The sequence below is a fragment of the Phacochoerus africanus genome, chromosome 5 (assembly GCF_016906955.1).
Source record: "Phacochoerus africanus isolate WHEZ1 chromosome 5, ROS_Pafr_v1, whole genome shotgun sequence".
Taxonomy (NCBI): domain Eukaryota; kingdom Metazoa; phylum Chordata; class Mammalia; order Artiodactyla; family Suidae; genus Phacochoerus; species Phacochoerus africanus.
In genome coordinates, this window is record NC_062548.1 from 35,414,994 (window position 1) to 35,441,040 (window position 26,047).

At 47.7% G+C, this 26,047-nt stretch overlaps 1 protein-coding gene across 1 annotated transcript in view; it reads left to right on the forward strand.

Annotated features, from left to right (window-relative positions):
- Window positions 1-26,047, forward strand: part of CPPED1 (calcineurin like phosphoesterase domain containing 1) — a 121,973-nt gene that overhangs the window by 80,447 nt on the left and 15,479 nt on the right. Inside the window, exon 3 of the mRNA XM_047780469.1 lies at window positions 1,076-1,498. Coding sequence (XP_047636425.1) covers window positions 1,076-1,498 — 423 coding nt within the window. The remainder of the gene's footprint in view (window positions 1-1,075; window positions 1,499-26,047) is intronic.

The following is a 26,047-nucleotide window of genomic DNA, read 5'->3' on the forward strand; positions in this document are numbered from 1 at the left end:
GGTTTGGCAGGATGCTCGTGCCCAGTGGATGTAGCTGCTCAGATTCTAAGATGTTTTCTGGTAAAGGTGGTCACACAGTCTTCAGGGTCATGTGTATGCTAAGAATCACTTAAATAGCTGTCATCAGAGACTAGCATTCAGAGCTCTGTCCACACACCTCAGGTGTGCCCTTGATGACCCCTTGACACGGGGCAGGAAAGTCACAGCTATTTATACTCATTTTCTTTTCTTTTTTTTTTTAACTTTTATCACAAAGCTCAAAACCACAAAAGAGGTTCTATTTCCAGAGCTATTTTTATTTTTTCCCACTCTTCCTGCCCAGTTCACATCAATGGATAAAAATGCATTCACATCTTTTAAGCCCATGACAAAAATAGGGAAAGAACTCAAGTAGCACAACTGTAAGAAATGCCAATTATGAAAGGACTTTTTTTTTAAAGCTTTCTGTTTTTTTATTACTTAATGAATTTTATTACATTTATAGGTGTACCACAATCATTACAACCAAATTTTACAGCATGTCCATTCCAAACCCTCAGTACATCCCCGCACCCCCCAACCTGTCTCATTTGGGAACCGTAAGTTTTTCAACTGAAGGAAATTGAGCTTCACTAATATTCAGTTGGAATGAGCCTCCACCATCATTCAATCCAAAGCATTGTGTCAGATGGCTGCTTCCACATGGAATTTCCACAGGAAGCGGGAGAGAGGTTCCCACCCCACTTGATTTGTTTTCTTCCCGCCCCTCCTTTTTCAGCCACTGCTGCAGCATATGGAAGTTCCCAGACCAGGGTTAAATCGGAGCTGCAGCTGCCAGCCTACACCACAGCTACAGCAACCCAGGATCCTTCACCCACTGGGTGAGGCCAGGGATTGAACCTGCATCCCCACGGAGAAAACAACGTGTTCTTAACCCACTGAGTCCCAAGGGGACCTCCTGATTTGCTTTTCACGCAGGACTACTTTCTGCCGTTTCCAATGTTGAGTGGATTTGTAGGTTATTCTGTGTTATTTGATGCTAAAGAGGGCATAAACAGACTCGGTCATTTTAGGGACATGACTCTCACTCTTCCAGGAACACCCTGGCGGAAGGAGCAGACGGAGGACCTGCAGCGCGTGCTCAAGGCGGTGGACGGCGAGATCCCGCTGGTCTTCGTCAGTGGCAACCATGACGTGGGCAACATCCCCACCCCCGAGACCATCGCGGAGTTCCAGCAGACGTGGGGGGACGACTATTTCAGCTTCTGGGTGGGGGGCGTCCTGTTCCTCGTGCTCAACTCCCAGTTCCTGTTCGACGCCTCCAGGTGCCCCGCCTTGAAGCAGGCCCAGGACCAGTGGCTGGACCAGCAGCTGAGCGTCGCCCGCCGGCGCGCGTGCCGGCACGCCATCGTCTTCCAGCACATCCCGCTCTTCCTGCAGAGCATCGACGAGGAGGACGACTACTTCAACCTCACCACGTCCGTGCGGAAGGAGATGGCAGACAAGTTCGCCACAGCAGGTAGCGCCGGGACCCCTGGGTGTCTAGGTGGAAGGGTGGTTCTGGAGAAGAGGTGGCCAGATCCTTCCCCTGCCCCTCTGCAGCCTGGCAAAGGGGAGCGAGGATGGGACTTCGGGCAGAACTGGGTTCCAGTCCCAGCTCTGCCACTCCCTGGCTGTGTGGCCTGAGAGTCCTCATCTAAGGGAGGAATACACAGAGGATGCTCGTGGGAAGGATTCGAGCATCTTCTCTGGGGATCCAGTGAGCAGTGGCCTGGAAAGCGTTAGAACAGGCCCTGGCTGAGCCCTGAAGTTGTAGCTGCTCACCACTGAGGATGAGACCCTGCACCCAGGAGGTTGTGGGGGAGCGGGGCAGGGTCTGAGTGTGGCTGTTTGCGCCCCAGGTGGAGGAAGATGCCAGGGATATCTTTTCTCACCTCTGGGAAGCAGGAATTTGCCCAAGGGCAGGTGATACTTAAGAGCCAAACTTCTACCAGTTTGGGACGTAACCTGAGAAATCCTGGCGGGTGGCTGTCATGGGCAGGTGCCTCCTCAGTGTTCCTTTAGTGAGTTCTCCTCCAGAATCAGGAGGTGAGGTCTATGTCGTTTGATCTTACCCTGCTGTGAATTTTAAGCTGATTATGCATGTGACACATGCACACGCACGTATTTGCACGTGCACACACACACAAAGAAGACACTCCCTTTGTAGAGATCTCCACTCTCGATGGTGTCATGTGCAATACCTGCCACCTGCCTTATTTCCCCTCCTGGCACCTGTCGACTCCCTCTCAGGAGAAATGTGTGTTCTGAGCTGATTGTCTCCATCCCTCGTGACTTGGCAGGATTCCAGTTTTGACAAATCCTGTGTCTGGTCTTGGTCCCAATGCCTCCTTTCAAGATCTTTCCAGAGTGTCCTTCATCAAACTCTTCAAAAATTTAAATATATTCTCTGTTAGGGCCAGGGAGAAGGAGGTGGCCTGACCCAGTAAGTAGCAAGCATTCATTAAAAAAAAAAAAAAATCCTGACACTCTTTTCATCTTGAGCATTAAATGTGTTCACATTTACTTGTGAGAAGTACAATAAGCCCTTCTGTATTTTGGAGGCATTTTACAAAGAGCTTGCATAATTGGAGACATTTTCCAACTGTTCCATGGAGATGAAGTTGGAAAACTTCTATTAAGGCCTTTGAAATCATATGCCATGCTTGAGTTGATGCAGAAAACCCGTTTTGGATGACAGGGAAATGAAGAGTCAAGATGGCATCAGCACCACCGCAGAGACTATTTTGTAACAGAGAATAATGCTGGAGAGAACATTTAATGCCCCTGAAATGATTCCTTTCATAGCAGATGTTAAACGGTGCACATGCCGTCCCTGTGGCTGCTCTTTGTTTTCTGTTCTTGTCAACCACGTCCTGGAGTGGCGGGTGGTTCTGGGCTTCCTGTTGTAGGACGGAGTGCGTGCTGCCATGAGCACCCCTGAATATTGAGACCTGGGGACATTTATAAAGAGAGAGCCCTCAACTCTAAGAGGGACTCTGGTGGGGGTGGGGTGGGACAGGGGATGCCTACCCACCCATCAGGAACCCCAGAAGGTGGCATTCCATCTGGGTGGCACCAGCCACGTCCCCTCTTAAGCCTGCAGCCTCACGAGCTCAGGAAGAAATTGTTGGCACGCCTGGTGCTGGGCTGTGTCCTGGACTTGGGCTCCTATGGACCCAGCTCACAGATACCGATATCTGCCACCGGAATGTCGTTTGATTAATTTAGAGCAAGATTGAAACCCTCTCCTAAACCCCAGCAGTGCAGTCTTTTCCCGGAGGCAGAGCCACCTGGAAGGGAGGCCGAATTACAATAGGAGGTTGCTGAGCCTGAGACAGAGCAGGGCACCTAGCCCCGAGTTTTCTTTTTGCTCCTTTTTTTTTTTTAATTGAAGTATTGTGGATTTATAGTCTTGTGTTTGTTTCAGGTGTATGGCATAGTGATTCAGTATTTCTGCGGATTATACTCCATTATATTATATTGAGTGCAATCCCCTGTGCTTTATAGTATATCCTTGTTGCTTATCTATTCTATATATAGTGGTTTGCATCTGTTAATCCCAGTACCCCTAATCCATCCTTCCCCACTTCCATCTCCCATTTGGTAACTACAAATTTGTTTTCTGTGTCTATAAGTCTATTCCTATTTGGCATATCCATTCATTTGTGTAATTTTCTAGATTCCACATATAAGTGATACCATATATTATATGTCTTTCTCTGTCTTATTTCACTGAGCATAATATTCCCTAGGTCCATCCATGTTACAAATAATACAAATGGCATTATTTTATTCTTTTTTATGGCTGAGTAATACTCCACTATGTGTGTCCAGCTGTCTGTTGATGGGCATCTGGGTTGCTTCCTTGTCTTGGCAACTGTAAATAATCTTACCAGCTCTTAATGGCATTTGTCTCATCTCCTCATTTCCCAGGAAGATGGATGTTTCATGTCCTTTTAATGCTGCCTCTTTCCTATCCCCTTAGCCTGTCCATTTCTTTGGGTCACCCTCCCCTTTCATCTGGGTCATAGCAGCTCTCAGTTGGTTCCCCCTCTTGCTCCTTTCTGGTCCGTTCTCCACCTATAGCCAGAGGGCATGAAGCCTCACAGCATCCACCCTTCTGAGACCCCCTCCAGCCTAGGTAAGGCTGGCTCCTTACCCTTCACCATTGTCTCTGCCTCTTCACTGGCCCGTGTGGCCTCTCATCTTTCCCTATGAGGTGCCCGTAGCCCCCCTGCCACCCACATTCTTCCTCAGCTCCCCTCCCCCATCCCAGCACATTTGTAGGTGTTGACTTGTCCAAAGCCCCCCTAGACTCTGAGCCCCCAGAGCACAGGGGAGGCCTCGCTCAGGCCTTTGTTCATGATAAACACTTCCTCCGCGTTTGTGGAATGAGTGAAGGATTGACCCTCTGACTCTTGCTCCCTCCCTCTCTGGGTGGCTGACCGGCCTAGCTCGTTCCTCTAATTAGCGGCCCTGCTCTGTGGTGCGTCCCGAGTGTCAGGCACACATCATGTGACCTCCTGGTCCTTCCGTTTTGGGTGAGGCTGCTCCTCTCTGATCACATGCCAGCTTTCCAGGTTCCCGCAGCAGCCGATTGCTCTCTCCCCACATGGCCCCCACTGTCCCCACCAGACACCACCTCACCTGTGAGCGGGCCTGCTCTTCTCAGCCGCTGGCCTTGGGCTCTTCACCTAGCCCTGCTGAGCAGATAGAAGCAATGAGAGCGGTGCCCTTCCTGCAGCCTCCTGTCACTTTGAGTGGCTGACCAAACCGATGCCCTTTGCTTAATACCTTTCAAACTCCGAACAAACCATGGGCAGCGTTGGGAAAAGATGGGGGTCAGACGTGGTCACAGGAGCCTACGTGACCTGCTAGGTTTGGAAGCACAGGGAGGTGTGCTCTCAGGGGGAATGCAGGCCCCCACAACTCAGGGGTGCTGGAGATTGCTCAGGTCATAGCCACGTGATTCTTGAACTCATTTGGGAAAGCCAGAAGTTCAAGTGACATTTCGTTAAAGTCATTAACTTAAAGACCATGATCAAATTGGGGGTAATGATGACAGATGGTATTTAATACTGCCTCCAGCTTTTTTTTTTTTTTTTTCCCCCACAGCAATATTATTCCCTAATACTATTTCGGTCTCATTTATCTCCTTGTGCTAAAATGCCAGTACTCAGAAATATGTCAAAAGCTCATCAGGATATCAGGGTAGCTTTTAATTATGATAATTGTGTTGTTATAAAATATCCTTTTAAAGAGCACATCCCTCCTCAAACCGCCGTGGAGGTAACACCCTGCTTCCTCCCAGCGAGCTGAATGAATAATTCTGAATCATTGTGTGGGATGAATAAATGATTTAATAACGAGCATCAACAATCATCTCACATTGTTGCATTAATTTTTTAAATGGGATGAGGTAAACGAGGAGGAGGGATGTTACCATACAACAGGCCACCGTGTGTGGGGATGCATTCTGTGAGGCAAAGCCTCCAGCTTCAGCGAGCTCAGGTTTCCTTAGAAACGGAGGCATTCGATGTCTACTTTTGAGGCTCAATTTAAAAAAAAAAAAAAAAAAAAAGCCTACCTCCTTTGTAGGATACAGAAACGCTGTCAATAGCCAGTACAAATAAACAGTTATCGGGATGGGACAGATGCACAGATCCGAAGCGGCACGGTTATTTTCTATCTTCTTTGGCCCTGCCCGAGGATAATCAATTTCATCACATCCACGGGAGGTAGAAATTGGTTTTCTCCCTAATTCACCTGATACCCCATTGGAGTTGCAAAGACAGTAGGTAATGAAATGTTGGTCGAACCTGGCCATTGTCTCTGTCCCTCATGCCTTTTTCAGCAGCAGGTTAATACGTGACCCAGTTAATACGATTCCAATTTAAAAGCTCAATCTTAAAACACAAAAGTCTGGCTCTTTAACTGACCCTGTTTCCCTTGATGTCCTGATAGCTTTTCTTTTTTCCATCCTCAACGTAGAGATTAGAACTGTGTGGTCGAAAGCCCAGAGTGAGTTTGGCAATTATGAAAAATTCCAATAAGTTGATCTTTCCTGTAAAAGCTAATGAGTAATTTCACAGAGTTATAGTTTCATCTGTGTTTATGCTTAAAAAAAAAAAAAAAAAGGCGTGCAAGAGATGTTAGCCCCGGTAACCTTATAGGTTTAGAGTTTCAAAGTGTCTTTTTTTTTTTTTTGTCTTTTTGCCATTTCTTGGGCCACTCCCAAGGCATGTGTAGGTTCCCAGGCTAGGGGTCGAATCAGAGCTGTAGCCACCAGCCTACGCCAGAGCCATAGCAACGCGGGATCTGAGCCGCGTCTGCAACCTACACCACAGCTCACGGCAACGCCGGATCCTTAACCCACTGAGCAAGGCCAGGGACCGAACCCGCAACCTCATGGTTCCTAGTCGGATTCGTTAACCACTGCGCCATGACGGGAACTCCGAGTTTCAAAGTTTTAAAGAACAAAAGAGCCTGGTTTCCAAGGTCTGCTTAACAGGGAAGATGAGGTATCCACTCCTCCTCTGACATTGAATTCTGATTTGTGGTAAAATTACCTGTTTCTTCCCAGAAGTGGAGTCCCAGCTGTGTTCACCCCTGTAAGCTCAGCCTCTAGCCAGGACTCTCACATAGTAGCCCCTCAGTAAATGACTGTGGAATTGAATTAACTTGATTCACATCTGCTTAGCAGCATCACAGGCAGTATCCTTCATACCTCTGGGTTTGTATTTAGCAGCTGACTTTTGGATGGGCTTGCTGACCCCTCTGGAGGATGCACCGCCTCAAGAGGGGTCCGCAAACCTTCCCTGCAGTGGGTGGGACAGTAAACATTCTGTTTGCGTTGGTCTCCGTAGCATGAAAACAGATGCTAAACTGGGCACGACTGTGTTTCAGAAAAACTTTATTTATACAATTCAGGTGGTGCACCTGCAGGCCATAGTTTTCCCTTCCTTGGCTTCAAGAAATGTCCCTGATACAGTGTGACGCGCTTTCTCTTCCATAAGACCTTGTCTAACTCCAGCATGCCTATGGTGACCCCACTGTCACGACTCTGCCTGGAAGGAACCCCAGGTTCCTCAGTGGAGGGCACTCCTGGCTGAGGCTCATCGCGCAGGAGGCCCACAACATGGTGGGAGGGTTCCGGGGGGCACTTAAAATCAAATGTGTGGGTGTTTATTTTAATGTGTGTTAGAAAAAAACTATAACTAGTTCATCAAGTGAAGGAAAAGTGGGGCATTCCCGTTGTGGCTCAGCGAGTTAAGAACCCGGCATGGTATCTGTGAGGAAGTAGGTTCGATCCCTGGCCTGGCTCAGTGGGTTAAGGATCCGGCATTGCCACAAGCTGCAGCATAGGTCGCGGGTGTGGCTTGAATTCTGCACTGCTGTGAGCCGTCAGGGAGGCCGACAGCTGCAGCTCCGATTCAGCCCTTAGCCTGGAAACTTCCATATGCCTCAGGTGTGGCCCTAAAAAGAAAAAAACAAAAAGTGAAAGAGAAGTGGTAAGTGACAAATAGCACAGGTGGTGTGCAGGCGAAGCAGAGCTTGTGATGTGGTACCTGGGGGGACATGTTCACGAGGGCAGGGCGGGTCAGGCCATAGAACATCTCAGGTCAGTGGACAGGCTTTGGCTTCAGACAGACCTGGATTCAGTTCCTTTGGTGCCCCTCCCCAGCACTGTGGCCTCACATAATCTGCTGGATGTCTTTCTGCCTTAGTTCACTCATTTGTCAAGTGGGGGTCTCCACTTCATAGGGTTGGTGTGAGACGCCTGTGAAGGGAGGGAGCTTAGCACCGGGGCCTGGGACGGGGCCTGTGCCTGACAAAGGGTGGTTTGTTGTTATCTGACCCTGGACCACAGTGTGAGCCCACAGAGGCGAATGAGCTTAACCGGGCTTCCTCCTTCCCTTAGAGCCAAACTCCCCACCCCTGGGTGCTGGCAGGAGGGGGCAGGTCTGTGAGGGTGTAAGGCAGGGAGGGGCACATGGAGTTTGGGAACCTGCTTGCAGTTTGCTAATGTAACTTTATATATTGAAAAAGGAGCAATTAGCAATTCTTTTCAATTCTTTTTTTTTTTTAATTTATCTTTTTAGGGCCACATCCAACAGCATACGGAAGTTTCTAGGGCTAAGGATTGAATGGGAGCTACAGCTGCTGGCCTACACCACAGCCACTCCAGATCCAAGCGGCATCTGTGACCTACAGCACAGCTCACAGTAGCACTGGATCCTCAACCCACTGAGGAAGGCCAGGGATTGAACCCATGTCCTCATGGATACTGTGGTTCATTACCTCTGAGCCACAAGGGAACTCCAATTCTTTTCAGTTCATTTACAAACTACAGGAAGTGTAGACAAAAAAAAAAAAAAAAAACTCTTGGCCTGTGGGCTCTGCAGGAAGGTAGGCTGTGTCTCACGGAGTCTGAAAAGCTTCAGGGTGAATGAGGAGTGCAGGGTCTTTTCAGTTTTATCAAAAGGGGATATTAATTTAAAAAGTTGGGAAGCACTAGACTAGATGGAAAATGCCTGTGGAATTTAGTGAGACATTTGACTCTGCATTTGTTTTTGGAAAGCACCCACCTCACGCATTAATGTGTTAGTCAACACACCTTGGAATGCATAATTTCATAGTCAGATTTTTTTTTTGTCTTTTTGCCTTTTCTAGGGCTGCTTCCAATGGCATATGGAAGTTTCCAGGCTAGGGGTCTAATCAGAGCTGTAGCCGCCGACCTACGCCAGAGCCACAGCAACAAGGGATCCTAGCCGAGTCTGCAACCCACACCACAGCTCACGGCAACGCTGGATCCTTAACCCACGGAGCAAGGCCAGGGATCAAACCTGCAACCTCATGGTTCCTAGTCAGATTTGTTAACCACTGCGCCACAACAGGAACTCCATAGTCAGATTTTTCTGAATCCAGCAAATGGGTCCACAGGTCAGTGGCCATCGTCCGATGAAGCCCTCTGTTTAAAATGCACACACGCAAAAACTGTCTTCCTGGGCTTTTTTAAAGCATCTGTAATATGCAGGGTTTCTGGGGGCCTATCAGCTGGAGGAAACTTTACCCTCTTTAGTGTACGTATTGTCTTTAATTCATCTTCAAGGTTTGATCTGTTTTATGTTTCTATCAATTCACCATAAAACATCATGCTTTAGTCATCTGATGTCTGTGTTTCATTCACTACAAACCAAGATAAAAGACCAACTGCGGAAGCTACATCTGGTGTGAAGTGATGGATTACACTGCTCACTTTGGAGGTATCCTTAACAGTTGGGCTAATTAAAGTTAAAATCAAGTCCTGATGGTAAATATTTATAAATTGAGAATCTGGCATGTGTAAGTGTGTGCGGCTGGTTCCCAAAGTTAAGTCAGCATTTATCCATTCAAGAAAGAGCACGGGGACCATGTTGGGCGCCCAGGATGGGAAGTCACAAAACGGAGTGCTATAGGACCCCCCCTCCAACGAAAAATTCCAAATCTCGTTGAAAAATCCCATTGCGACGTTTCAAAAAGGAGCCACAAGTGCATTGGAAACAGCAGTGTCTGTTTAAGTTTATGAAGTCAAAATGTCTGTCTTTTCTTTTTAGGTCACGTTTTTAAAATAGCAATGTCATTTTCAAATGAGCGGTAGGATTCCTTTGTAAAATTGAAAAATCCCTTGCTTAGCTAAATACTTATCTCCTATACTAGTTTGAGTTTTGTTTTTGTTTTCGATTTACTGGACTTGCTTTCATTTAAAAGGTACTTGTCAGAGTTCCCATTGTGGCTCAGGGGCTTGAGAACCCAACATGGTATCGGTGAGGATGCAGGTTTGATCCCTGGCCTCGCTCAGTGAGTTCAGAATCCAGTGTAGCTGCAAAGTGCACCATAGGTGGCAGACGTGGCTCAGATCCCGAGTTCTTTGACTGTGGTGTAGGCCGGCAGCTGCAGCTCCGATTTGATCCCTAGCCCAGGAACTTCCCTATGCCACCAGTGTGGCCCTGAAATGAAAAAAAAAAAACAACAAAAAAGGCATTTATCCCCACTGTGACTAACACTATAGATGAATATTTAGAATATTGCTACATAAAATGAGCTGGAAATGGCTTTTGTTTTGTTGTATAATTTTACAGAACAGAAATGTTTGTATATTGATGATTCATTGGGAAGTAAAAGAGCAGTGCCCATTTGGGTAAAGCCCCCAATGTCCCCCATCATCACAGCCTGGGTAACGGTGATCATATCCGCAATACACAGTGAAGAACCCATGCTGACAGCAGTAAGGAACCTGAGTCCGTTTCAGATTTAAATTATAGACACACAGGAGGAAGGAAAAGAACTCCTAAGTGTCTCCTTTGCACAAGGCACTCCCCTAAGCACCTTGGAAAATCCAGGTGAGGGGTCCCTGCTGCAATGCTGCCCAGAGGGGAGGGGCTGAGTCCAGGGCAGGTGTCCTGCTGCCTGAGCCACGAGCCTCCTGCTGGACCACCTCCCTGGGTGGGGCCCTATGGTCTGTCTCCCTCCAAGGGCTTAACCTCTATTCCTCCATGATGCTACCGAAGGCAGCTAAAAGCAGGTTTTCTCCTGAAAAAGGCAGAAGATGAACAAGTTTCTTAGAGCCATGGCTCATGTTCAGTTCTTCCTTGTTCCCATGATTGTCACGAGAGCCTCCCCAACAGCCCTCAAGGTATCGGCGTGCTCACCCTTTTCCCCACAGGCAAAGACCCGGAGGCAGAATCACTTGTTCAGGTCACAGAGCTGGGAAGCGGGGATATAATAGCTCAGGTTTTTGTGGGGATCGGATAAGATAACCCAGTACCTTGGCACAGCATCAGGTTCCTGGGAAGTGCTCAATAATGATAGCGCTATTAGTATTATCCAGCGTGCTGTCATCGTGTTCATTATTTTCAGGCAGATATTTTTAAGGGACTCAGTGTCAGAGAAATTGATGTATGAGGAGCAAAGCTTCTCCTTTGCACAAGTTCGCACCTCTCATCCACTGCCGAGTGGCTGGAGTGTAGGAACTCAAGGCTTTCCAGACCCTGTTCTTTCTGCTACCCCTCTATTGTCACACCCGGGTCCCATGTCCCCCAGATGGCCCCACCCTATGCCACCAGTGGGTGCTAAAGACCACAGGGTAACCAGCGTCCCCAAATACCAGTTTTACCGCAGAAGCCATTTGAAACACCATTAATATCACTTTCACATGAAATAATTCCCACATGTTGACTACTATACTGTAGGTGCTCTTCTGCGTGTACAGATGAGGAAACTGAGGCTCAGAGAGATGCGGCAGCTTACTCAGCCTCACGTAATGAGGAAGAAGCTGAACTGGGCTCCAGTCCCAAGGCTCTGGCCCTGGCCCCTTAATCACACGAGTTGGGCAGAATAATAGGGGCCGGACCTTTGTGTGTTGGGGTGGTTGCCACCGGGTCACCTCCCACTCCACGCTGCACCTGCGCTTCCTCAGGGCTGCCCCTGGGGGAGGAGCCGGTCCAGCCAGCCCTGTCGGAAGGGGCTCTGCTGGGTGGGGGTCCTGCTGGGTGCGGGCCCAGGGAGTCTACTCAGGGTCTGGAGTTCCCTCCGGCCTCAGCAAGCAGCAGTCTTTTTTTTCAGGGTAAGCCCCTCAGCCTTTCCTTTCATCTTCAGTGGGTGGACTGTGCTTGCTGCAGATAAAGATGCCGCTTGGAACAGGGAGGAACCTGTACCACCCCTGCAGACTCTGCTCCCCCCACCTCTGGCATACAAGTCCAGGTGAGCTTTGAGCTGAGGATCAGGGCACCAGAAAAAACTCACTGAAAAAATGGGGACTGGGAGTTCCCATCATGGCTCAGCAGAAACAAACCTGACTAGTATCCATGAGATTCGGATTTGATCTTGCTCAGTGAGTTAAGGATCTAGCATTGCCATTGAGCTGTGGTGTAGGTCATAGATACGGCTCAGATCCAGTGTTGCTGTGGCTGTGGTGTAGGCCAGCAGCTGTAGCTCCGATTCTGCCCCTAGCCTGAGAACTTCCATATACCACACCTGCAGCCCGGAAAAAAGAAAAAAAAAAAAAGTGACTACAGCTGGTAGAAAATAGTGATTAAAAAAGAAAGGTTGGTTTGAGACATTATCTTGAGCAAAGGATCACATTATGGCAATCAGTTTATTTCAATTTGAATTTGATTAAACATTGGTTGTTGCTGTACATATGCACCAACTCTTAAGGTGAAGAAAGAACCAAGTATTGACTTGGTTTTCTTGGCTTAAATTTTCTAAAAGAGTTGTTTGACAGCATCCTGCATTTGACGTTGGCAGCAGCATAATTGAGGGTCATTATTGTAAGAGAAAAAAGTATTTGCAGATTTCATCAGTTTTCTCAAGGATCTTTTTCTGAATCTGTCAGTAATCCGATTATTGCTCTTCTGTGTGTGTGTGTGTGTTTATTCTGCCAGAGCCTTGTTTGTTGATGACTGCCCCATGATTCAGAAGTTCCTTGGTGTGACTTTCTTCAGCTTTACACAAAGTCCTGTGTCTTTCGCCTGATTTGGGATTTAACGCAAAGGTGTGTCTGCCTGGGTGCACAGGCCAGAGGGAGGGGTTTTTAGTAGGAGCTGAGTTTATAAGTAATCCATTCATTAATGTTTTCTTGTTATTCTCTTTGCACATAGCTCAGATGGTACCATAGAGTTTTAGAAGCATAAGGTGATGCGATAACAAAGCATTATCTCATGGCATTAAAAACGTTCCCCAGGAGTTCCCGTCGTGGCGCAGTGGTTAACGAATCCGACTGGGAACCATGAGGTTGAGGGTTCGATCCCTGCCTTGCTCAGTGGGTTAACGATCCGGCGTTGCCATAAGCTGTGGTGTAGGTTGCAGACGCAGCTCGGATCCCACGTTGCTGTGGCTCTGGCGTAGGCTGGTGGCTGCAGCTCCGATTCAACCCCTAGCCTGGGAACCTCCATATGCCGCGGGAGCGGCCCAAAAAATAGCAAAAAGACAAAAAAAAAATTTAAAAAACTAAAATAAAAAATAAAAACGTTCCTCAGACCGCAGATGTTTTCTGCCACGTGGATACACCATGTTCCTTGCACTCTTTTGCCATTATTACACACTTAACTCTTCCTGCTCTTTCTTTGTGATAAATACTACTGTTATGAGGTTCTTTGTGCACAGACAGGCCCAAATCTTAAAATAAAAATGCTTACGTGGTTTTATTTATGAAGCAAATGCCTGAAATTGGTGTGGGCAAGGCTGGGCCTGGCCTGGAGTCATGTTTTGAATTACAGCCGATGTGGGAGTTTTGGAGCAGAGACTTCCTGACACATCATAGATTTTTTTTTTCTTTTCTTTTTTTGCCACCCCATGGCATGTGGAGTTCCCGGGCCTGCAACTTACACGGCCACAGCTTTAGCAACATTGGATCCTTTAACCCACTGTGCTGGGCCAGGCATCAAACCTGCATCCCAGCACTGCAGAGACATCGAAGATCCCCGTTGTGCCACAGCGGGAACGCCTAGATTTGTTTTTAATATTTGAATTCCTCTGTCCTTAAATCACATTTGAAGATAGATAAGTACTTTGCTTGTTAACTGTTCGATGGGGGCATGGTTTCCGGTAGAAGGTGAGTTGCCTTTACTTCATGACTATGGCTTCATGCAATTCTCTCCATCAGACGGGTACCCATTCAGTTAATCCAGTAGATTGGGGTTTGCCTCCTCTCTGCTGAGCCCACTTATCATGGCAAAGACTGCTTTCATGGGAAAGGGAAAGAAATCTTCCTGTGTGATTGATCCAGTGTCCCTGTCTTCTTTTTTTATTATTATTAGAGTTGATTTATTTACAGTGTGGTGCCAGTGTCTGCTGTGTGGCAGAGTGACCCAGTCATCCATATACGTAAACATTTTTTCTCATCTTCCATCATGTTCCATCACAAGAGATTGGATATAGTTCCCCGTGCTGCACATATTTCCTGTCTTCTGATCAAAGTTCTTAACTTTGTTGAGGCCTCTGACCCTCTGGCCAGAGGTGCCCGTTCCTTAGAAGTGACGCCAAGTGATTTTGGGACAGCAGGAGGTGGTCAAAGGGGATGTAGGCCAAAAAGGTATAAAAATTATATAATATTTTCTTTCTTAAAAACTGTGAAAGGAGATCTTATAAGATGTTAATATTATCTGTGGGTGATAAAAATATAAATGTTTTATATACACGTATTTTTTTTTTTAACCCATCTGAATCTTCTAAGATTCTCAAAAAAATGAAAAAGGAATAAGAAGAAAAGTCCCTAGAAGGAAGTCGAGGTCAGGGGTTGGCAGATTTTTTTTTTTTTTTAATTACTCAAATGAATGTATCACATCTGTAGTTGTCTGATGGTGCAGATTGTTTCTGTAAAGGGCCAGGTCATAAATAGTCTAGGCTTTCTGGGACAAGAGGCAAAATTGAAGACAGTACATAGATGCTTCCATAGACCTAAATGTAGCTGTTTAAAAAATGTAAGACGCATGCTTAGTTCACATACCTTAAAAGCTGTGGTTTCCCAGCCCCTGATCCAGGTACTTAAGCTCAGTCTCCATGGACACCTGTATTTAAGGCTACTGGTTACAGAGCCATCAATTACTTTCAGAAGATTATGCCACTTAGCATTTTCCACACCTAATCTCTTCTACCCACAAGTGAGAGACGGAAAATCTAGGGGTGGAGGAGATTTTCTTTCTTTGTTCTCAGTTTGCATCTGCTAATAGCATCCTCTGCCTCTGGTGTGTGTTGTTTGTTTCTCACTTCCAAATTGCCTGGAGTTGTCTACAGACATGGCTTAAGGTTACCCAGCTCCCTGCACCACCCTCCCCTCTGTGCCAGGCACAGCCTTAGGCTAGGGCTTCAGTCCTTTGAATGCTTGATGCCGGAGAAAGCAGTTTCCCAAGCCGTCAAAAGGATGTCAGACATTGCTGACCACACAAGATCTGCGGGAGTCCCACTGACCACCCCATCCCGGGAACGCCCTGCTACCTCTTGCAGTGTCTTGTAAGAGCTTCCAAAGGCCAACTTATGTCGAATTGAAATGCAGGTTACCGGTCACCGCAGAAGAGTTACTGTGCTAAAAAGAATGGGGTAGGGAGTTCCTGTTGTGGCTCAGCGGTAACAAACCCAACTAATATCCATGAGGACGCAGGTTTGATCCCTGGCCTCACTCAGTGGGTTAAGGATCCGGTGTTGTTGTGAGCTGCTGTGTAGGTCGCAGACGCAGCTCAGATCCAGTGTTGCTATGGTTGTGGCATAGGCCGGCAGCTGCAACTCCAATTGGACCCCCTAGCGTGGGAACCTTCATAAGCCGCAGATGCAGCCCTAAAAAGCAAAAAAAAAAAAAAAGGATGGGGTAGTTTCCCTTCCTTTTGGCTGTATTTAACAGGAAACTCCAACTGGCCCAGCTCAGAGAATAAGGAAGCTTATTATCTCCTGTAGAAGGCTGGCAGGGGGTGGGGAAGGGGGGGGGTGTTCGGCTCTCAGGCTAAGCTGGGGACCAGGATCTTGCTCTGATTCTGCTGCTCCCCTGCCCCATGTGGTCCTTTCTTTAGTTTGGACCATCTCAGGTGGCTGCTGTGGCTCTGGGCATCGTGTTCAGACCTGATGATCCCAAAAGGCAGCAAAAGGGATATTGGCAAGGAATCAAAACCTTCCCTGGGACCCCCAGCAGCCATCTCCCCGCAGCTCTGTACCCAAACCTGGGCCATAGATCCTCTCCCAGCCGCGTGGGTGGCCATGGGAAGAGAACTGCATCATTGCTGGCTCCAGGCATGCAGCCCATTACGTGCCGAGCAAAAGCAGGATCCCTTTAGCAAAGAGACGGGCCCAGATATGGAGAGGCAACCAGCAGTATTTCCCATGGCCAGGAAGAAAGAACCCACGTTCACACTTGACTTCAAAAACAGGACCGAGGAGTTCCCGTCGTGGCGCAGTGGTTAACGAATCCGACTAGGAACCATGAGGTTGCGGGTTCGGTCCCTGCCCTTGCTCAGTGGGTTAACGATCCGGCGTTGCCGTGAGCTGTGGTGTAGGTTGCAGACGCGGCTCGGATCCCGCGTTGCTGTGGCTCTGGCGTAGGCCGGTGACTACAGCTCCAATTCAACCCCTAGCCTGGGAACCTCCATATGCCGCGGGAGCGGCCCAAGAAATAGCAACAACAAAAGACAAAAAAAAAAAAAAAAAACCAGGACCGAAAAGTATCGCATCCCCAATGCAACTTAGTGAGCCCCCTTTGGGGACTAAACACATCATCTCTGCAATGCACAGCTCCATAAGGGAGCTATTGCCCTCCCCCTTTTAAAATCGAGTCTGTTCAGGGAGGTGACGTAGCTTATCCTGTGGCGTTTAAGTGACAGATGAGATCCAAAGTCAGTGCTCGTTCTACTCTCTTGTTAGTAATAAGATCAGGCCTCCTTTTATCAGGAACATGGCAGTTCTTTTCGTAATATCAGAAAACACGGGCACTCCATTCCTCCTTAGACAGTATTGGCAGAGGGGAGATTTAAGTTTCTCCTCCAGGACACCCACTAAAATACGACTTCTGAGTTGCCACAAATTCACATATGCATTCACTGCCTGACCATCCATCCTCCAGATGATTTATAAAGCAGCAGCTCTGCTATATTCATTCCAGGGGTGGATATTTAGTTAAATAGACTTGGTTCACTGTCCTCATGGGCCAGTAGGGGACCCCAGGGTAGAAGTAAGAAATTGCAGGACAGAAGTTGAGGGATGTGCCAGGAGGAAGGAGAATCAACTCAGTCCAGCTTGGCCAGGAAGATTTTCCCTGCGGTGTGGGCTGAGGCCAGAGCCTTAAAGCAGCCGGGCACGTGTTGGGCTCTGCACCAGAGCTGCTCGGTGACTAGACTGGGGCTCAGGTGTTGGATGACCAGGAACAGGAGCCAGATCCAGCCCCAAGGTGATGGAGAAGCATGGAAGATTTTACATGAAATGACACAATCAGGGTTTGCATTCTAGAAAGATGCCCTTGCCCAGTCTGTCCAGGGTTCATTTTTCTTCTTCTCCCTTTCCTGATTTTATTCAGAACATAAGTATGACAGGCTGGAAACACTCCTCTCCACACCCCCTTACACCTAGTGTGGCCACATGTTCCAGGCCTGGGATTTAGCAAGTGGGGTTTCCTGGAAAGGTTTTCATTGGCCCTTCCCTCTTCCTTGTGCTTGGAACTTGGACCTAATGCCTGGAAGCCCTGCAGCCGTCTTGCAGTCTTGAGGACAAGCCACAAGCTGAGGATGGTAGAACAGAACCAAAGAAGCCTGGATTCTTAACAAAATTCTTGAACAGCTGCACCTGCCCTGACTGCTCCGCCTCCTTTCTTTATATGGGATGGACAGCTTACCCTTTGCTTGTGTAAGCTCTGACAGCCTGAATGTCATCCTGACACATCTAGGGGCCGAAAGGCGAGCAGACCAGGTGGCCACAAAGACCACCCTAGGATAAAGAGCAGAAAGGGCTGTGGTTTAGATGGAGAAATGAATGGGATGCATGGCCTGCATCCCTGAAGCAGGTGGCTGTGTGCTGGCCCAGGGAGGCGCACGTGGAGGAGCAGGCACTGGGGCTGGAAGGAGGGGGTTGGCAGTACTTGCAAGCACATCAGGAAGAAGGGTCCTCTGCACAGTAGGAGAACTAAGTCTGGGCTGGGAAATGACTCGGGGATCATCAGCAGGTGGGGTGGCTGAGGTCCTCACAGGCTGTGGTCATCTGGGGAGCAGAGAAGGGTGTGGACAGCCCAGAAAAACTGCCATCTAAAGGGCTTGTGGAAAAGCACACTCATGAGCAGGTGCATCTCTGCCTGATGGGACTCTTTCTTTCCCCAGTTACTAAACCAGAAACCTGCCTTTCCAAGGTCCTTACGTTCCCACGGCCACAATGCTCCTCTTCCGGACCCACCCGGTCAGAGCCAGAGCACTTCTTCCCCAGTACATTTCATCTGCAGCACCCCATAACATCTCCCTTCCGTGGCTTGCCGCCACCTCTGTCTACCTCCCTGAGTATTTTTGGACGGATTTCCAATTTGATACATGAGCATGCCGTCAGTCAAAACAGTCTTTTTAATGAGCCTCTTGTCCTGACAGCTGTGTTTAAGATAGGCCATGGAAACCGGGTGATGGAAATCTAGAAAATTGTTCACTCTGGATTGGAACCTTCATGTGTGCCCCACGCTCCATCTCACACGCAAGCCTGGTGTCTTCTTTTAAAAATAAAGAGGAAATTATGAATAGCGAAAAAGATGTAATTTGTGCAAATGGAAAAAAGATCTTCTGATCAGATACTTAGAGAAGCATGAGAGGAAGGTATAATTATTGAACATCGCCTGAGAACGTCACGTGCAGCTTCCTGCCGGGTGACCTTGGGCAGGGCTCTGAACCTGGGGGTGGTTGATGTTAGTCCTACCTTCCAAAAGGGGAAAACTGAGGCTCAGAGAGGTTGGTGGACATGCCACACTCACACAGCCTGGCAGTTGCAGGCTGAGATTCAAGCCTTCATCCCCTGATCCTGTACCCCAAGCTGCCGCGACTTTTCTGGCAACCAAATATGAGTATTAATAAATACAGCCATCTTCTTGCATATTCCACACAGGTTTTAAATTTCCATGTCACCAGGAAAGGGAAAAATTAGGCGTTCCTGCAGTGGCGCAGGGAGTTAAGAATCCAACTGCAGCGGCTCGAGTCACTGCAGAGGTGCAGGTCTAATCCCTGGCCCAGCACAGTGGGTTAAAGGATCCAGCTTGGCTCTGAATCAGTCCCTGGCCTGGGAACTCCCATGTGCTGCAGGCGGCCATTAAAAAAAAAAAAAAGAAAGAAAGAAAGAAAGGAAAATTAAATTGAAAAGTTGAACCTCCCATGTAGAAAAAAAATCAAGGGAAGTGAATCTGAAGGTTGTAGGAGCGTTTTATATATATATATTTTTGGCTGCACCCACGCCGTAGTTCCTAGGCCAGGGATCAAACCTGAGCCATAGCAGTGACAACACCAGATCATTTAACCACTAGGCCACCAGGGAACTGTGGGAGCATACTTGATCCTCAGGTCCGGGTGGGGAAGCAGTGCTGCCCTGCAGTCATCCTTGGGGGCTTCAGACAGGAGAAGAATCGTCTCCCAGCAGCTCCGCTCTGGACCCAGGGCTGTGCACACATGTGCTCCAAAGGCGGGGTGACGGCTAGAGTGGGGTGCAGTGGGTGGAGGGGGAGGTGATGTTCCAGACAGGAGCTGGGTCTCCACTGCCTCCAGGTGAGGGTGTGGTGCACCTGTCTCCACCCACTCTTCTTTGAAATTCCACTTCCATTCAGATTGAGCACAGCGCCCCAGCCCCTTCTCTGCCCCTGGGAATGGTAGTTTCATGCCCCTTCCTCCCACCTTCTTGTATATTCAGCCAGGAGGAGCCTTGGGAAGGGAGGAATATCATTTTTGTTGGTGATTATTTAGGGAAAGCAAAAGTGGCATTTACGGCTTTGTGGGGGGTGGGGGGCACACCTGCGGCATGTTCCTAGGCCAGGGATCGAACCTGTGGCACAGCTTCAACCAGAGCCACAGCTGTGATAAAGCGGGATCCTGAACCTGCTGTGCCACAGGGAACGCCTACAAGGCTATTTTTTTAGGGGACAAAACTGGCTGGGAAATTTCAAACTAGAGAAATCTCCTTGCCCAACTCTAGCTCATCCTCTATAGAGAAAAGAAATCTCTTGACCTTGGGTAAAGGTCATTTCAATAATTGGTCCATTACTTCCTCCCCAAGCAAAACAGAGAAGAGAGAGTCCAGAGAGGAGGCTGTGAATCCTCAAGACAAGCCAGATGCCTCGCAGCTTGCGGACCGCACATCTGAGCAGATGCCCAAGGGGACCAGGTGTCTGCCCCTTGTGCCACATCCACAAAAGGGAGGCACGATCCCCAGGTTTCCAGCGGTGGCCCAGCCCACTGCTTCTCCTGGTAGTGAAGTCTTCGCCAGCCTTGGGGTTCCCTTCAGAAGATTGGGGTCCCATTATTGTAGCAGATAATGCCTTTCCCCACCCCCACCTGGTCGGAGTCACAGAGGCAGGGCTGCTTGGCTTGGGAGCTTTCCAAGCTGAGGGAGTCCTTCCTGTGCTGATGACCCTGCAGCAAACAGGCCCAGACAGGCCGTCCCCGGAGAGCTGGCTGTGGGGGCTGGGCATGGTGGTGCCTTCCTCCCCGGTGGGTGGCGGCCCCTGGGCCCCCCAAGGCTCTCTGAGGAGCTACACTGAGTGTCCCCAAGTACCTGGGCAGTCGCTGGAGGGCTGGAAGCCTCTGGAGGCACCAGACTCACAGCTTAAAGCGTAGAATGATCATCTGACTGCCTAGATTTCACACACGGCAAATACAGTTTTCAGGTAGCTCTGAGATCGAGCTGCACGTCCTGAGGGGGACAATTAAAAGACAGATTGTTGAGGGAATAAAAGCAAGCTGTAAATCCGTAGATATCCCATTTTTTGTGAAATCACATGTATTTGTGTACCTGTGTTTCTATAGACCTGTATCTAACATCTGATATATTACTATAGACATTTAAATTATCTGAACAGTACACACTGAACTCCTAAAAAGGAAAAGAGATTTCAACACATTTCTCTCCTCCTTTAAAACAAAATGCCTTGTATTTTTACAGTATTTGATTTTATTTTTAGCAGCATGCATTGTTTTTTAGAAAACAACAAAAAAAATTTTTTTATTCAGAAATGTCTTCAAGGGAGTTCCCGTCGTGGCGCAGTGGTTAACCAATCCGACTAGGAACCATGAGGTTGCGGGTTCGGTCCCTGCCCTTGCTCAGTGGGTTAACGATCTGGCGTTGCCGTGAGCTGCGGTGTAGGTCGCAGACACGGCTCGGATCCTGCGTTGCTGTGGCTCTGGCGTAGGCCGGTGGCTATAGCTCCGATTCGACCCCTAGCCTGGGAACCTCCATATGCCGAGGGAGCGGCCCAAAGAAATAGCAAAAAGACAAAAAAAAAAAAATAAGAAGAAGAAGAAGAAATGTCTTCAAGCTTACGAAAGAGCTGCAAGTCAAAGGAACCCTGTGTTCCCTTTACCCAAATGTATCGGCATTTTACCCCAGTTGCCTTACTCTCTTATTATTTGCAAGAGATATTGCAGATACAGTTGTTCCGATCTATTTGAGAGTAAATTGCACGCATCATAGTGTTTTCTTTTCTTTACACAAAAAGGCTCCTTTGCACATGGTTATTAGTATGCTTTTCTGCACATTATTCACATTTTTCTTTGCAGTCATCCCCTATCGGGTCACGGAGATCGCCCTCCGTTTTTTTTGTTTGTTTGTTTACCAGCTACGTGTGTACGATCGTTTACTCAGCGGTTCTCCTAAGGCATGCCTTGCTTTTGAAGGCAGAAAAGCAGAGATAAATAATGGAATGGAAAATTTAAAACCCCTGAAAAGAGCAAGCTGAGGCTCTAACAGAACGTCTTTGTTGTTTTTAAAGTGGGCGGGGCTGTGGGAGGTGTCAGGTGGCTGGTGAGCATCCCTGTGGCTCAAAAATACAGGTGACAGAGAAGCCACCCAAAGGGACCATCTTAGGTCAGGGTCTCTGGAAGCAGAGCCTGTGAGAGGGTTGCAGGACGTCTGAGGGAGCGGGGAGGAAAGGACAGACTGGGCAGGCAGGTGACAGCTGAGAAGGGTGTGTGCTTAGCTGTAGTCGGGCTTCCCCCTGATCCAGCGGGTGCCCCAGAGCACGAATGGCTCCACAGAAGTGGTCCCACCTTAAGGCAGGGGGCTCGGAACTCGCCCCCCCATATACAATGCTACATTTTGAGAATGTTGAAGAGTTCAGATCAATTCATGGATGAGGCTAAATCTTCAACGAATGAGAGCTTTTACTATCCTGACGGTTATTCCCTTTTTTCCTTTTCTTTTTTCATAACAACTTTATTGACATACCATACCATTTGCATACAATTCACTCATTTAAAATGTATGATTCCGAGGTTTTAGTATATTCACAGAGTTGTGCATCCGTGACACAGTCACTTTTAGAACATTTTCACAGCCCTATAAATGCTCCCTTCAACCATCCCCCCCCAACTTTCTCCCCACCCCCTCCCTCCCTCCCTGCCCTAGAAACCTACTTTCTGTCTCTGTAGATGTTACTGCTGTGGACATTGCATATAAATGGAATCATATGATGTATGGTTTGGGGGGCTGACCTTTTGCCCCATGGGGCCCTTGGGTCATGGCCGATGCCCCTGCCCCCTGCTACCCAGTTACCCTCCTGAGCGCTGTGGCTTCAGTTCAGTCATTGAGGTCTCCAGAGAAGGACAGCTGTGAGCTATTAGCAGCCGAGCTGCCCTGCATCTGGAGGATGGACCCACCAGCCTGTAAAGGGGCCCAGCGGGGACACCATCAAAGTCCAACAGAGGAAATGGTGTGAAAGGCTCCTTAAGAGGGAAATGAGGGCGTTCCCATCGTGGCTCAGATTTTAACCAATCCGACTAGGAACCATGAGGTTGCGGGTTCGATCCCTGGCCTCGCTCAGTGGGTTAAGGATCCGGCGTTGCCATGAGCTGTGTTGAAGGTCGCAGACACGCCTCGGATCTGGCGTTGCTATGGCTCTGGTGTAGGCTGGCGGCTACAGCTCCGACTCGACCCCTAGCCTGGGAACCTCCATAGGCCACGGAAGTGGCCCTAGAAAAGGCAAAAAGACAAAAAAAAAAGTGAAATGAAAGGGGAGTTCCCTTTGTGGCTCAGCAGTAATGAACCTGACTAGTATTCATGAGGACACAGGTTCGGTCTCTGGCCCTGATCAGTGGGTTAAGGCTCTGATGTTGCTGTGAGCTGTGGTGTAGGCTGGCAGCTGCAGCTGTTCAACCCCTGGCCTGGGAACTTTCATCTGCTGCATGTGCAGCCCTTAAAAAAAAAGTGAAATGAAAGGGATTATCCAGCATAATAAGAGAACAACAGCAGTGATGCAGAAGTTCTGGATAAACAGAAACATATTAGACATTGTTCTGGGCCATTCCCTTTCAGTCCCTACAAGCCTCCTCCTTGAAAGACCAGCAGGGAAAGAAATTTCAGTGACCGAACTGTCACACCCTTGGTGGGAATTTAAATTGGTTCATTTTCTGAAGGATCATTTAACAGTCATATCAAAAGCCTAAACAGTTTACTGTGGGACTGTGAAAGACTAAATGATTCCCCTGAAATCAGGATGTCTGTTTCACATCTAATTGGAAGTTCCAGCCATTATAAAAAACAAGAAAAAGCATAAAGGCTCAAAAGAAGAGTGAAGCTGTCCCTGTTTGCAGATGATATGATTGTTTACTTAGAAAATCAAAGGAATCTGGAGTTCCCATCGTGGCTCAGTAGTTAGCAAATCCAACTAGGTACCATGGGGTTGCGGGTTCAATCCCTGGCCTCAGTGGGTTAAGGATCCAACATTGCCGAGAGCTGTGGTGTGTGTTGCAGACGTGGCTTGGATCCCGTGTTGCTGTGGCTGTGGCGTAGGCCGGTGCCTATAGCTCCAATTGGACCCCTAGCTTGGTGCCTCTGTATGCCCCAGGTACGGCCCTAGAAAAGACAAAAAGACAAAAAATAAAATTAAAAAAAAATAAAAGAAAATCACAGGAATCTACAGAATAGTCACTAGACCTAAAAAATGAATTTAACAAAATCTCCGGACTAGTAGAAAAAAGTTAATTCTTAAATACCAGCTGTAAATAATTGTCAAGTGACACTGTAAAAACAATTTAGAATAGCACCCAAACCCATAAAATGCCAAGGAAGAACAAGGGATATCTAAGACTTCTACCTAAAAATTACAAAACATTACAGAGAGTAATTAATACCTAGGTGAATGGAAAGGTAGACCACATTCCTGGACTGGAAGACTTGTTAATATGGCATTTCCCCAAACTGAACGACAGACTCGGCATGATACCAATCAAAACAACTGCAGTTATATTTTGGCTAGGAAACCACAAGCCGATTATAAAATTTCTGTGGAGATGCAAAGTACCTATAAGAGCAAAACACTTTTCCTTTTCAAAGGAACAAAATTAAAATTAAAAGACTGTTCCAACCTGCTTTTAAGACTAACTGTAAGCCTACAGTGATCCGGACTGGTATTTGTTTTTTTTGTTTTGTTTTGTTTTTTTGTCTTTTTGCAATTTCTTGGGCCACTCCTGCAGCATATGGAGGTTCCCAGGCTGGGGGTCGGATCGGAGCTGTAGCCACCGGCCTACGCCAGAGCCACAGCAACGTTGGATCCGAGCCGCGTCTGCAACCTACACCACAGCTCAGGGCAACAACGGATCCTTAACCCACTGAGCAAGGTCAGGGATCGAACCTGCAACCTCATGGTTCCTAGTCGGATTCGTTAACCACTGAGCCACGACAGGAACTCCCGGACTGGTATTTGTTTTTAAGAGATAAACAAATAGATCCGTAGTTCAGAAATAGACCCAAACGCATATGGTCCGTCCGTTCTCATCAAGCGTGGAGGCAGTTCTGGAAGCAGCTCCAGTGTCCATCAGCAGAGGAGCGGATACACACATTATGGCATATCTGTACCATGGAATGTTTCTCAGCAATGATAACAGGAACGATTGACGCATGGACAAGTCTTTTAAAATTACGCGTTCTTGATTCTTCCCTGAAATCTTTCCAAAAGTCTTTCAAAATTATGCTGGATGAAAGAAACCAGAAACCTTCCCCCCGCCCCCCCCCAGGAAAAAAAAATGGACGTTGTGTGATTCTATTTATATAAAATCCAGATTAATCTCTAGGAACAGAAAAGCAAGTCAGTGGTTGCCTGGGGTGGAAATGGGGGGAGGGACGGCAGAGGACCACAAAGGAAATGGCGAGTGATGGATGGGTCTGTGACCTTGTTCTGGGTGGTGGTGTTTCCAGGAGTGCACACGTGTTAAAACCATTGCAGTTTATGGTTCTTCAGCTACACCTTAAGCTGTACGCACAGTGGGAGTGTGCTTTGACCCAGCGGTTCCACTTCCTTGCAAAATTTGGAAACTGATCACCCTGGAGCCAGCATTTTTTTTTTTTAATGTATTTGTATATGTGGTGTAGTTAACATTTTTACTCTGCAAACGTGCCTTGTTGTATTTGGCATGGTGTTAATAATTAAGAACTTCTGCTAAGGAAACAGTCCTTGCTTGAATTAACTAGTATGATAATGGCTTTTGTTCATTTGGTGCCTCCTTTGTGCCAGGCACAGTTGAGCAGTTTCTCACAACAGCAGCTTTGCAAGGGAGCTGTTATCATCCTCATTTTATAGGTGATGAAACTAAGTCCATTCTGTCAAGAAATATCAGGGCTGGAATTTGATTTCCACTTCTGCTCCACCCCAGATCTGCACTGTTCAATACAAGTGGCCACTAGTCACATGTGGCCAGTTCGAATCCAGGTGGGCTCTATGTATAAAATACACACTGAGTGAGGTTCCATTGTTGCTCAGCAGTAACCTGAGCAGTATCCATGAGGACTCGGGTTTGATCCCTGGCCTCGCTCAGCAGGTTAAGGATCCAGCATTGCTGTGAGCTGTGGTGTAGGTCGCAGATGGCAGATGTGGCTCAAATCTGGCATACTTTGGATGTGTTGTAGGCCAGCAGCTGTAGCTCTGACTTGACCCCTAGCCTGGGAACTTCCGTATGCCACGGGTGTGGCCCAAAAAGACAAAACAAAACCCACACTGAATTTTCAAGACCTTATTACGAAAATAGTAATATAAAATAGTAATATTTTGTATGTAGGTGTTGAAATTGTAATGTTTCAGGCACACTGAGTTAAAATATATAACTAAAATTAATTTCACCTGTTATTTTTTTCCCTTTTCAGTTGCACCTGTGGCATAGGGACGTTCCCAGGGAAAGGGAGCTGCGGCAATGCCAGATCCTAACCCACTGCCCAAACCAGAAGCACCACAGAGACAAGCCAGATCATCAACCCACTGTGCCACAGCAGGAACTCCTATGTTTTACTTTTTTTTTTTTTGTCTTTTCTAGGGCCGCACCTGCGGCATATGGAGGTTCCCAGGCTAGGG